General features: G+C 32.7%; 1 protein-coding gene across 1 annotated transcript in view; it reads right to left on the bottom strand.

Annotated features, from left to right (window-relative positions):
• Positions 1 to 13654, bottom strand: part of LOC134391846 (ovostatin homolog 2-like) — a 52421-nt gene that overhangs the window by 30177 nt on the left and 8590 nt on the right. Inside the window, exons 8-17 of the mRNA XM_063115758.1 lie at positions 10592 to 10709; positions 7840 to 7951; positions 6720 to 6829; positions 6225 to 6383; positions 5309 to 5536; positions 4236 to 4290; positions 3655 to 3800; positions 3137 to 3286; positions 1515 to 1685; positions 566 to 710 (exon numbers count right to left, since the gene is read on the bottom strand). Of these exons, the coding sequence (XP_062971828.1) occupies positions 566 to 710; positions 1515 to 1685; positions 3137 to 3286; positions 3655 to 3800; positions 4236 to 4290; positions 5309 to 5536; positions 6225 to 6383; positions 6720 to 6829; positions 7840 to 7951; positions 10592 to 10709 (1394 nt within the window). The remainder of the gene's footprint in view (positions 1 to 565; positions 711 to 1514; positions 1686 to 3136; positions 3287 to 3654; positions 3801 to 4235; positions 4291 to 5308; positions 5537 to 6224; positions 6384 to 6719; positions 6830 to 7839; positions 7952 to 10591; positions 10710 to 13654) is intronic.

Raw genomic sequence — 13654 nt, 5'->3', positions numbered from 1 at the left:
ATAATCTTGTTTCATTTTGCTTCCCTGACCAAATTTCTGTATTGCAAATCTGCCTACTTACGATAAAGACTATGGCCCAGTTTTGTGTTTATAGTCCTCCCAGCAGGAAATCCACTGGTATTTGAACACATTTCTCTGATTCCAGCTGTCTGGCTACCTGAGCATCAATATACCTTCTGTTTTGGACTCTGTGTATTAAGGTTTGTATAAAAGAAAGGTATAAGGGCCCCATAAGGACACCTTACTCTCCTGTATCATACTCATTTACAGTAACTGTCCTCCCACATCACTAAACATTGACTGTTCCTATATACTTCTGATATTGTATTCTACCAGGAAAAAGAAAACAAAACTTCCTCTCATATCTGAAGTTAATTCTTCCTTATAGCCAAAAACATTTTCACACTGTCTTATTGTGGTTTGTTCATTGCAAGGTCTAATTACTGCCAAAAACATGCTGTAATTGACATACAACATCCTAATTTTGTATAGTGTCATCCCAAATACATGCAATTCCATGAATCATTTTGCCATCCCCCCCGACACAAAATTCTAGATTACCCACCTGCAATTCCAGATGGGGCACTATGCATCAGCGAATATCTTTCTGGTTTTAGATATAATGGCCTCGGCAACGGCAGCCTTGTCTCCTCTGAACATACTTCTGGTTTCCGATAATAGAGGTTGGTAAAGACTTTCAGACCCATATCCTTCAAAGAAACAAACAGCAAATAAAGTTGTGCTTTTCTTTCATGCAAGAACTAAAAGAGGCCTATTACTTACATTGTAGTGATAAACGGATCATAAATATCTATATTTTCTGTGCTAGCAAGGGTCTGGGACCTAAGAAGGCAAGTCACTTCTTTTTAACTTATGGAAAAATCCCTTATTTAGAGGAAAAGTAATATCATTATGATTTATCTAGCAATTACTATGTGCTAGCATTTTTAAAAGTATTTTATATCATTTTACATTTAATTCTAAGGGAAAAATAGTAATGAAATCAGCACTATCATTACTTTAATGTCAAACGCACACACATACACTCTCATATACAATGCATCCTGTGAATTAAAGATCTGGGACGTGAACTAAAGTCTGTCTGATTCAATGCCGCTTTTCTTATATACCTGTGGCTAATTACAAAGATCTTTTCATGGAAGCCTCAGCGTATCTAATTGATGGCCCAGGTACATATGAGGCCCAGACTATATTTTAGCCTCTTGATGTGGCCCTTTCTTCATAAGATTTATTACAATAAATTGGAGACTGTCTCCTTACTTCTAATATGAGGTTTTATAATTTCAGCCACATTATCTTCCACGGAAAGGAGAAAAACAACAAAAATGTCTCCTTTTTATAAGACAATTTCTGTTTACTCGATTAGCAGATTACAGATACCAATCTCAGAGTGTAGGAAGAAAACTACACAATTTATAAAGCATAGATGCGCATTATGAATACTAAAATTAAAATTGAGGTAAAACACTTTACGAAATCTTTAGTGATCTTACCCTGACAATGTCGTAGGTGTCTCCATCCCTATAGTTGCTTACGGGTTTATAATACAAGCCATCGTAAAACATATCCCTCTGGGGAATGCAAGGGTCTTCCTTGCCATCATCAAGGTTGAGACCACGGTAGAAATAACCATATAGTTCTCTATTTGGAAGCAGGTCATACACCTGTGAGAAAAAGCACAGGGTTCCCAGTGATTTTAAGTATTTCCTTTACAATCATAAAATTGGCAAACTTTGCACCACAATCATTTATTCTTATTCTTCTATTTAAGCACATGGCCATGGTGTTTTATCCAACATTTTTTGAGTAAACTCATCTTTTCAAAAACCAATTTCGTTTAGGCAGTCAATGTCACGTTCACAATAATTCTCGGCTTTGGCGTGGGGCACTGATAGTATGTTCCAGATAATATGAACAATAATATAAACATATAGTATGAATTGGAATGCACTCATTTATGTAGCATCACTTGATTTATACTGTTAAGATGGCCACTGATAATAAACAGGACATCCTCTTTTGGCTCTGATGTACCATTGTGAGACCCCTGAAAATGCCTTGGGAATTTTTTCTGTTTGAGTTCGCATGATGGATTTTCCTTGAGGCATTTTTCCTAAGATCTTCCTACCTCTAGCTGTAGAAAGGATGAGCAGAAGCTATTTACTCTGGATCCGTAAAACTCTTAGAAAAGAATGTATTTATACACACTCCTCGTTTATAGATAAATGTGTCCTCTATTTTTGACACTTCTCCAGATTCTGAAATTGGAAGCTTCTCAGCTCCCTCTAACAGGGAACTTAAATACATTTTTTTTTTTTGCATTGGGACAAATATACATTTTATATTATGATTTATGTTATTACATAGTAAGTTATAAATGAATTTTACAACTTCATATTTAAAAGTAGACTTACTGTAGAGTGTTGAAAGCAGAATACAAAACTATTTTCAGTGAGATCTCAAGTTTGTAAAATATATATGCCTTCAGAAAAGAGATTTTAAAAATGACAACATAAATGTAAAGATATCTAAATGTTAAAATTATGAGTAATTTTAGAGATTTTCCTCTTTCTGCCATTGTGTATTTTGCACATTTTCTATAATATATGGGTATAATTTTAATAAACAAAAAATTAAATTATTGAACTAGATTTAAATATGATCATAAATTTCAATATTTATTTATATGTATGTTAAAAATAGAAAGAAAATATTCAACAATTTTTTAACTAAAATAATTTTGATGCGAACTTCTGTAATTCCTGATCTGCAAATGTTTAAGAAAAATATAGGGTCTATTAATAGATAACTTTAGACTGTATCCAAGCATATCCTCTAACACAGAGATTTCTTTTAACCCTAGGCTTTGATATCTATTATTACACCTAGTATTTTTTAAATAATCATGTTGTTGTGTAATTCTTAACATGTTAGAATTCTGTATTGTTATGAGCACTGGGTCAGCCAGGAAAAATAAAGTTTATACGAATGAACAAAAGAAGAACATATTTGATGTTTTCACCATGTTCCATCTCAAATAAAAACATCATCTGAATGATAAGACCTGTAGGAGTCCAAATAAAAATGAGGAAAATGAGGAAATCAGAGAGCTTACACTGTTAGCTGACAGCTGTTGCTCCGGTTTCAGTAGAAGGACACTTTTATCCACAGCTCGGAGGGCACAGACTGAGTCAGGGGCTGCTTGAAGACAAAGACTAGCATTGGAGCCAGGTAGCCCTCGCTCCTTTGAGAACTTAATGCTAACCTGAAGTACAGAAAGAAAAAGAATGGGAATAGAGATCATTTTATATGAGGATAATTTGAATAAATTCAATCTTTTCCAAATAAATCCTTACAGATTTCTGCACCTATATTTGTCCTGCCCACCCTCACCCTCAACTCTCCTTGCAGGGACATCTCCTTTACCATCCTCCTGTCATCTCAGTTTTAGCACAGCTGCCAAAGATTGTTCATTCTATTTGGTGATTCTCTGATCCCCTCTAACTTAATTATGCCAATATTTATTTTGAGATTACCATGCAATGGTTATAGTTCTCAGATGAGAAGAAGACAACAGGGGCAAGCTGCTCACCTCTCTCACTCTGGACAGGCCAGAAATAGAAGAAACATTACCTTGTTCTTAAAGCACTTGTCAACCTGGAATCTGACACTGTCAGCCACAATTTCCCCACTGGGGTGAACAGTGTAGACAAACATGACAGCCACAGGAGCCAGGTCAGCACTGATGTTGATAGGGAAAGAGAAGTTTCCACTCCAGGCTGTGTAAATAGGAGATGTCACCAACAGGTACAATACAAACAAGCGTTTCCTGCATCATTGGGTAGGCTTAGGTGAAAGACAAAGGCTTATGCATAGAAAGAGTAAATTGGGCTGTGTTTTAAAGGCAAATTAATTAAATAACAGAAACTACATATATAAATAAAGAAGGCTGCATAGTTTAGGTAATAACAACTGGGGTTTTGGACATCAGTTTTCTGTAATGTACTTGATGACCTGGCAATAATAGAAACAGGTCAAAATCTTCACCAGAATATTTAGTAACTCACCGTTGGCCATGCTGACTAACCATTGCCCTCTATCCACAAATTGAACTGCATACTCTTCCTAACTTCTTAATTCCATCACTATAATATTTACTTAAAAAGAAAAAAAAAGGTAGAGTACATATTTAAAAATGAATGTATTATATACACCTTTGTTTCTGATTTCCTTTTGTCCACTGAGGAAGATGGTTCCTTTTACCATCATCTGTGCAGAACAAAGAAAACACAATATGTAATATATTATCTAATATCATATCACAGTATCATTTTGTCATTAAATAAATTATCTAATGATGATTCTGCTCCATAACGTAAAGTAGCTTCCACAAACAAAAATTCAAAGTAGACTTTGTACAAGTTGGAAAAGATCAGAGGCCGTGACTACACTTGGCTGAGGGCTGGTTACGTACCAGAATCTGTGAACAACGTGCATTGCACTGTGCTAGGTGGTGCCTAAAGCTCTGAAACTGGCCAGCGTGTGTGGCTTCGAATATGCCTTCAACTACTCAGTAACCCTGTGACTTAAGACAAGTTGATTCATCTTTTTGCCTCTGTTCCATTATCTGTAAAAATGGGATCTCCATAAGGCCAATTAAATGAGTTACACTTACAAAGCCCTTATGAACAGTGCCCGACACATACTATGTACCCTAGGTGGTGTGTCTTATTATTTCCAATTACAACATGCAGCTGAGGACGCCAAGTCTTAGGGAGTTTAAACAATCTGTCCAAGATCGGCTATCTTGCATGATAAACACCAGGAGGTGGGGCGTTCAAGTAGGAACGTCTTAATTTGCAAGTCTGTTTCTTTTCTCTCTTCAATATTCCTCAAAGGGACAAAATGGACAGAACCAAAAGGGCTGATTCCTTTTACTGCTTATCAAAATGAGCCTTCCACCTTATTTTCTGATATCTGCCTAGTATTTTACTATCCCAAAAGGTCATAAATACTTGATATGAGTTACAATTGAATGCTTAAAAAAGCAGACTCTGAATAACAGTTTTCAATCTCAGGAAAACTTCAATGGCCTTAGATCATTTTATATGTTTGCTTGTTTATTTTGTTGTTTGTTTGTTTAATGGATCCAATGTATTCACCAACAAAGTGAGAAGGTTGAGTTCACTGAGATTACCATGGCATGTCTGATGTACACTTTCTAAACTGTGTTGTGCTAAGCAGACACACAATTAGTATTCCAAGAATCCACTAACTCGAGACTTACCAAATAGAAGAAGTTTACATTTGAGTCGTCCTTATATGCTTTACTGTTTAGGGAGTAATGCACGGTAACAATCTTCTGTTGATTGCACCTAAGCTGCTTTGGTTCAGGAACAATTTTCAAGAAGCTGTTGGTTCGGGAGTAAAAGCGTGAGACTGAGAAATGAGCGTCCGTATACTCAGGGGTGAACCAGCTGGGAAGATAGCAGCTCTCAGGTCGAATGTATGTGGCCTGATATGATAAAAGTAAGCGAGGGATCTTAGAGCTATGAAGACCTCCAAAGATGGTAGTTAGTACAGAACAGAAGGCTTTTTATCTCTTCAAAGCAGGGAAGAATCTTAGCTTGTGGCTGATATTTCAGCACTTAAGGTATTGGAAATGAAATAATAATAGCACTCTCCTCTGTTTGTATACAAAAATGACTATAATTATATGAATATTTCATCAGAACGACAGTGAACTGTTATTTTTTTACTTTCTAATTCAAGTCAGAGAATTGGATTTAAGCTCGTATCTTTCAGCTACATTTGAACACTGATAAATTACTTAACTGCAAAATTCTGTTAAAGCAGCAGAAAAAAGAGAAACCACAGCATCTTTTCTATCTACGCATGAAATGATCTGAGGAAAAAAAGCCAGATCATCTTCAGGAACTACTAGTTTCTCAATGGAAAATACTGGTTGTTAGATAATTTATAAAAATTGTAATAGACTATTAGTTTCTCATCCTCTTGAATAAGTATTCTCATATATGACTTAAAGACCAAGCAAATCATATAAAATGTGCTAAATTTTAAAACGTCATTAAAATATATTCTCAATACAAGTTATCTTTTAAGAGATTCCTAATGTTCAAAATTCCTAACATTCAAATCCTCTGTGGGATATCTAATGACATATCTGCTCTCTGACGTCTTACTTTCAGGTTGAACTCCGCATCGAATATGTCTGAAGTGTCGATGGAAAACTGAGCTTCGCCATTCTCATCTGTAGTGTAATTTCCTATAAAATTGTCATTGAGCTCCAGCTGCAGCACCTTGCTCACCATAGGTACATCATTGGGACCAGAAAATTTAAGCTGTACAAAAAAAGTATTAATATTCTTAAATTACAAAATTTTCACATTTTTAGAGAGAAAGAATTTTCTGTTCATAAATGTGATCACTTGTAATTTTCTTAAATTCCAATAGACAGAAAGATGCTCTATTAAATATATATATATATATCAAATATGTAAAGAGCTATAATTGTATCTATTGCTTTCTTTCAGCCTAGGACTTTTTCTGGTATATCAGACATAACAATGCTAAAGACTGTACTATGAAAGTAGGAAAAAGTGTCCAGAATTTTTCAAAGGGCAATCTGTGATCTAAAAACATGAAATGGGAAAAGGTACTTTTTTAGTCAAACCTACAGTTCCAAAATAAGAAATCCCTCTTTTATAGAAAGGGTCCATGTTCTCAAAGTTCACATTCCCAAGCAGTTGAGTGATAGAACTAGAGGTTGTTTCACTGATCTGCACACCTGTAAGAAATGATGAAACACAAGTGTCAGGGAAGATTGAGTCATTTGATCAAAAATTTCAAAAGAACAAACAGCTTAGGGTGCACATGAGAACTTTCTATACACAGAAGTATATTCTTGTTCTAAATTGAAAGAGAGGTGAGGATGCTTTGAAGTATGTTCCAGAACACTCTACATCTATCTGGTTATAGTATACTTCAGGCTGAATAATAAAATTAATATGAAAATACTTGAATTAGAAGTAGGAGAAAAATGTCCTAACTTTCTTCCCCCTACTCATCTATTCGGTTCTGTCTTGTGACTCTCTTTTTCGTGAAGAATGTTATTGACATCTCAAATATGAAGCTTTTACTTTCTAAAATCTTTCTTGAGCTGGCAAGATAATTATGTATTTAGACTTTTACCAGATTCGAAACACATCTAATAGGAAGTAGATAAGCAGAATCAAAAATGTCCAGCTAAATTACTATTAACAATATAAATGTGACAAATGTGATAGCTATCTAGGCTATAGGCCACATAGTCTTTGTCACAACTACTCAACTTTGTTATTGTAGCACTTAAGCAAGGTAAACAAATGAATGTGATTGTGCTCCAATAAAACTTCATTTTATAGACAAGGATCTGGATTTGACCCTCTGGATGTAGATCATGAGCTCTTGTATTAAATCAGAGATTAAACTCTGGCAAGTGCTTATCAACTGCTTCACACAAAGCTAAAAATAAATAGCTAATTTTCTCACTTATTAGCTCTATTACTTCAAAGGGAAACTTCTCTGATGCAGGCACAGAAGCAAATATAATTATGTATTATTTGCATAAAATTTTTATTATAAATATTATTAAGGATAAAAAAAAACAACCCTCAAGTTGACCTATGGGCAAACGTACTACATTTTACTACCCTGAATAATAATTGATTTGTATTCTGTGTATGTTGTGAACTCAATATGCTTCTTCCCAGTAAGTTGCCATAAATCCTCATGTTGTCTACAAAATACAATCATTACCTGTCCCAAATTCTGTAACAATTACAGTGATATCAAATGTCATGAAAAGTCCAGAACGGTAAAGTTGGAAGACTTTTGTATTTACAATTTGAGAAACACATCCACTTTTCAACTGCAAAATAAAGAGAAGTTACAATGAAAAAGTTAGGAATCCAAGAGACTTTTAAAAAGTCTGGAGTTTTAGCAAAGATCTGTAATCTCTCTTCTGTCCCCTTCCCCCACCATGGCTCTACCGCATAAACTTGTTGAAATGACCAAAGAATTAAAGGATGAAGAGGAGGAGGGGAAATTTATATCAGCATTTCAAGCAAGGTGAGGAAGTAATCTCTATTTTACAGTTTTCAAGGAAATTCTCCTGCAAACGAGGTAGATAAGAAAAAAATTAGGGATTATAATGGAGTTGAATGAAATTGGAAGAGTAAGAAATTAAAATCATCTTGAAAGGCATCAAGAGCAGATGGGACAGAAGCACTTTTCAATTGTGTAACACTAAAACAAACACTTTTCAAAATAACTTGTTCATTTAAAATAAAGAAAAATCTTTAGATAACTTTTCATCAGCAATATCAATAAATAGAGAAATATAGATTACTTATATTTTATAATAAAAAATTTATTAATTCCAAATTTAAAATGTTAGAAGGATTACTTCAATTCATTTGATTCTCAAAACTATCATATAAGCTGGGCACTGTTATTATATCTGTTATATGGTGAATAAACCAAAGCACAGGTAGGTTATATAATCTGCCCAAGGCATTCTGGTTTCAGAGTATGTGATCTTCTAAACTATCAATTATTACATCAACAACAGCAAAAAAAAAAAAAAAATTTTTTTAAAAAGGCAATTTTACTTCATCTAATTATAATACAGTCAAATTAAAATGAAACAATAAAATGTGACCAAAAGAACCTTAATTACTTTGAAATTAAGACAAAAACATTTTTCAGTAATTGTTGAATCAAAGAGAAAATCTAAGGTAAATCAATGAGAACATAGAGATTAGGGTAAAGGAAAAAATGTTTTGCATCAAACTCTATAATGTTAAGCTGCGGTTAAAGGAAAATGTAAAACATTAGAGATGTTTATTACTAAAAAAAGCAGCTAATATATTAAGAAACAAAAAAATTAAGAAAAACTAGGAAAGGAATTAATAAGATGAAAGCTAAAATAAATTATATAGAAACACAAAAATAATATAAGAAGGAAAATAATAAAAATAAGAACCAATAAAATAGATGAATCTTTTATAAGCATGATTTAGAATAATGGAGAGCAAAATTGTACAAGCTAGGTGCTGATACAACTCAATATCAACATGGAAGAAAACAAAATTTCCTTATTTTAGAACATAATAAAAAATTAATTTTATGTCCATTAGACAAATTTAAACAACCTTAAAGCATACTTAGCTACATGCACAATACAGGGGCAAGTGAGACTTTCTAAGGCTGAAAACTCATAAATGTTAGAAATCTTGGTATGTCAAAATACCATAATTGAAGTCAATGATTTGACTTTTTTTAATAACAGACTTCAGAAAAAATTTGCTTAGAGAATGGATGGTAATTTTTGTGATAAAAGAAGGTTTCAATTTCACAAGAACAAAAAAAAAACAGAGGTAAGAGTTCTCAAAATTACAAATCCAAATTAATAACAAAAACATAAAAAAATGTTCAAACTAACCAATAATCAGGTAATGCAAGTTAAAACAAAAATAAATTTTTATCTATTAAAGTGATAAAAGTCTTAAATATATTTCTGGAATTTGGGGAATACAGTATTTTCATATACTGCTCAGAGTAATTTGAATGCTTAAAAATGTTTTAGACAGCACCATGCTAATAATTCTTGAAATCATCTATTTTTCTATCTGTTTATCTATATCTCTTTTGACTCAGAAGCCTACTCCAAAAAATCTATTTCAAAAAAAAAAAAACCTCTCATATATAGTTATATCAAATTTTTTATTGCTGTATTTTTCACAAAGGAAAAAAAAATTAGTTGATGAATACCTATCACTGGGTAAAAGGATTGATTCATTGCATTATAACCACATAATTGAATAATATGTTGCTGAAGTGAGAGAATTCCACTCAATGTCTCTTAGCCCACATTTCAAATATAAGGATCGGTTTCTGACTGTCTTTGTCAATTATTGATATTTACCTAGAGGATGTTCACCAAATTTGGTGAGTAACTTCAGGACAATCAGATTTAAAAGTTAAATCATGTCTCAAGGAGATGGGCAGAATTCTTCACTTAAGGTTAAGATGCTGCAAATACAAGAAGCAAATGGTGGCTTCAAATATGAACTGCAAATCTAAAGTAATAAGAGTAGATGCTCTGAATTGCAGATGTTTGCAAAAATAAGCTGTACTCGTAAGGACATTCTAGGTTGCATGGTGAGTAATATCACAGATTCATTTATTTAAAGGAGCATTAATGATTCTCCAAAGAAAGATCAGGGAGGCCACCTAGACAGTATATAAAACAAGGAAGCCAATAAGCTCTTTCAAACTCTAGAAATCTTGTGAATCTATAGGTGGATGACGATTTACATGGCCTAGAGGATGAGAGACTTTTGTTAAACACTGCATTTTCTCATTACTCTTCAACTTATTTAGCTGCAACCTCCATTATACTCAAAATGAAAATAGTGTGGAGTCCCTTTTACAAATGGAATCAAAGAAAGAATAATAATGAAAAATGAATGAGAACTGTTTTTTGAATAAAGATCATGGTCTGTACCTGTGCAATAAAATGCTCACATATTTCATCGTTGTTTCTCTCACAATTGCTAGAAGAAAAAAATTCTCTGCACACCTGGATTTGGGCTTTCCCTTGCACCGGTTGGCCATAGGTGTACCTATTGGGAGAATGTGTACTTATGATTACAGAAGAACTATAACATAGCAATATTTTATGGTCTTCCTCGGTAATTAGGTGTGAAATCTCTCAACTATTAGTACCCCAGTCTAACCAAATTAGACATCCTCACCAATTGGGGGTGTCTACCCTGCAGAATTTAAGTTAAATTGGGCATTTGTTCTGTTAGCAGGATTTGGCCGCTTTTTAAAAAATCAAACCCAAGGTAATGTAGAATTTATAATAATCTAAAATCTCAGTGAATAAAATTTAATGATTACATTGAGTTTCTAAAACTGTATTTTAATCATATAGAAATATAAAAATTGGTTGCAACACTTTCTTTCCTTAGCAGAAAATATTTATGTATGTAAATAAAACTCGAATGATTCAGGGACTTGAAGTTTTTCCAGATCAATATTTTAAACAATTCTCATTTTACCACTCAATAAATATAGAGGTTATGGGAATTGACATAAAATGGTTATGCTTTGACCAAAAGTATAATGCCTTAAGGGATGGGGTTGAATAAGTAAGTAATTTGTTTTTTCCTAAAATATAAAACACTATAACACAAGTTTTTTCAAAGCTTCAATCAAAGGCAAATCCAGTTGATTTAAGTTTTTTTTGTTACTTGAGGATTATTTCCACTTAGATTTAGAAAAACATACAACAAATGTAAAACTAGTACATTGTAAAACTGAATACCATTAAATTTACAGATTACAATTTTTTCTTATTGTTGGAGACCAATATATATCAAATGTTTACATATATTATCTCATTTATTTTTCCCAATGACCCTCATTGTAAAATGAGATCGAGTAACTCACTTCACATTGTAATTGATGGAACTAAAATTCAAACTCAGATCTACTTTACTCCACAGTCTATGCTCTTTCCAAACTACTAATCTGTTTCTCTATTTAAAAATTCATTAAAAATTTATATTATTCAAAATTCTTAACATTTGCATGTTCCTATTTGTGGGGTACAGTACGTTGTTTTAATGCATGCATATACTGCATAATGGTTCACTTAGGGTAGATAGCATAGTCCATCCATTAGTCCACAAATTTTCCTCCTCCCCTCCCCAATTACATGTAAAATAGAGACCAAAGATCATGCCGCAAATGTTTTCCTGAACATTTCTTATTATTCCTTCTTACTGTCTTTAATTTACAAAATAAAACTCTTATAGTATTATCTACAGATTAAGACATGCCTGTGAAACATGCAGCTTAAATCTTCATACAGGATATAATAAACATTTGTGATTTGAAAAGCTCTTGCTGGATGCTTAATGCAGTTTATTAAAATCTCTGCTTATAGGTAAATTTTCTTCCATCTTAAAAGTCTAATTTATCTCTGACATTATTTGCTAAAATAGTCTTATTTGCTGTTGTTTTCTACAACTGTTCCAAGCTACGTCTTAGGGGATACTAATAAAACATGCACAGACACAGTATTATTCAACTTGAGGCAGGCAACTCATCCATTGGAGTTAACTTCTAGACATACTGATTTCATTTACCCTGTTCTCATATCCTGCACAGAGATTAACTTTTTAGCAAGCATTAATTAACTCCTGTCTCACTGGATGGCCATGTAACAGGATATTATTATTGCTGCCACCGACTTACTACTTAATGCCACATCTACCTAGAATATAATTTTAAAGAAGTTTCAAGAAGTCAGAAAAATGGATAATATATAACCTGACATAATGTTAATGAACAACCAATTCCATGTTAGCATTTGGTTTAGCAAGTCTTTTTTAAAGGTCATACTTGAGAAACATTTTGGCTCTCCTGACTTTTGTGTTGCCCTTTTTTAGCCTACCATTGGGTAGATAAATAAATTAGAGATGTTAATGCCAGTGAAAGTTCTGGCTTCATGTAGGGTTTTTCTAGTGAAGCCAGTTTAGATTTCTGGATTTCCTCAAGCTTGTATCGAATATCCCATCATTTTTAACATAGATAATCTACAATCTCCCGTATATAACATATATTAAATTCTGGCCCACATTCAACTATTCTTCCTTGAAACTCAGAAAAAAATTTATTATCATTTTCCTAGAACCCAAAGAAGATTTTAAATACTACCAAAAAGAAAAAAAAGGTTTCTAAGATTTTTGGGGAAATCTTCAAGACCTACCTCATATGATTATTAGCCCTTTCTACAACATATCTTTAATATACTGCTGAAAATATTCAAAGGCAAGTAATATTTATGTCATCAATTAAATAAAAGGTGTTTAACAAATAGAGCAAATATTAATATTTTTAACTATTTATGTAAAGTATAACAGAATTATTGATTAAGAGAGTAGTTCTGAAGCCAAACAGCCCAGCTCAAAATACTACTTGTGTCACCAAAAGTTCCACTAATGCTAATAAGTTATTTCAATTTTCTGTGCCTTTTTATCCTTCTTTATAAAATAGAAGATGATAATAGTTCTTATCTCATAATATTGTGGTGAGGATATAACATATTTAGTGCTTAACACAGTAAGTGGCACTCAATAATTATTAGGTTATTATTATTATTATTATTAGAAATTTGAGAAAAGGCATCACACTAAAAAAGTCTAAAAAGCATTAGAAATAATTTCCTAAAAGAAAATAAAAAATTTCTCAAATCAAATAGGAGTGTTTTTGACATTAGGAAGATTCTAACTAATTTAAATTAAATTGATAAGATGCCTTATTTCCACAATGGTATTTTTTTTCAATAGCTTATTTTCTTTTTTTAGTGGAAATATTTAATGATGGTGAAGATTCAATGAGGCATGGACTTTTGTCTTAACTGCTGGAATCTCACATTGGCACAATGTATTTAGTGAGCAATACAGCAATCTAAAGACAAAGAATGTTACATATTTTGTCTTGGTAATTCCACTTCTGGAAATCTTTCTTAAGTAAACAATTTGCAATCCAAAAACTA

The sequence above is a fragment of the Cynocephalus volans genome, chromosome 12 (genome assembly GCF_027409185.1).
Source record: "Cynocephalus volans isolate mCynVol1 chromosome 12, mCynVol1.pri, whole genome shotgun sequence".
NCBI classification, from domain to species: Eukaryota; Metazoa; Chordata; class Mammalia; order Dermoptera; family Cynocephalidae; genus Cynocephalus; species Cynocephalus volans.
Note: the sequence above shows the minus strand (reverse complement) of the source record. Positions and strands in the feature narration are given on the sequence as shown.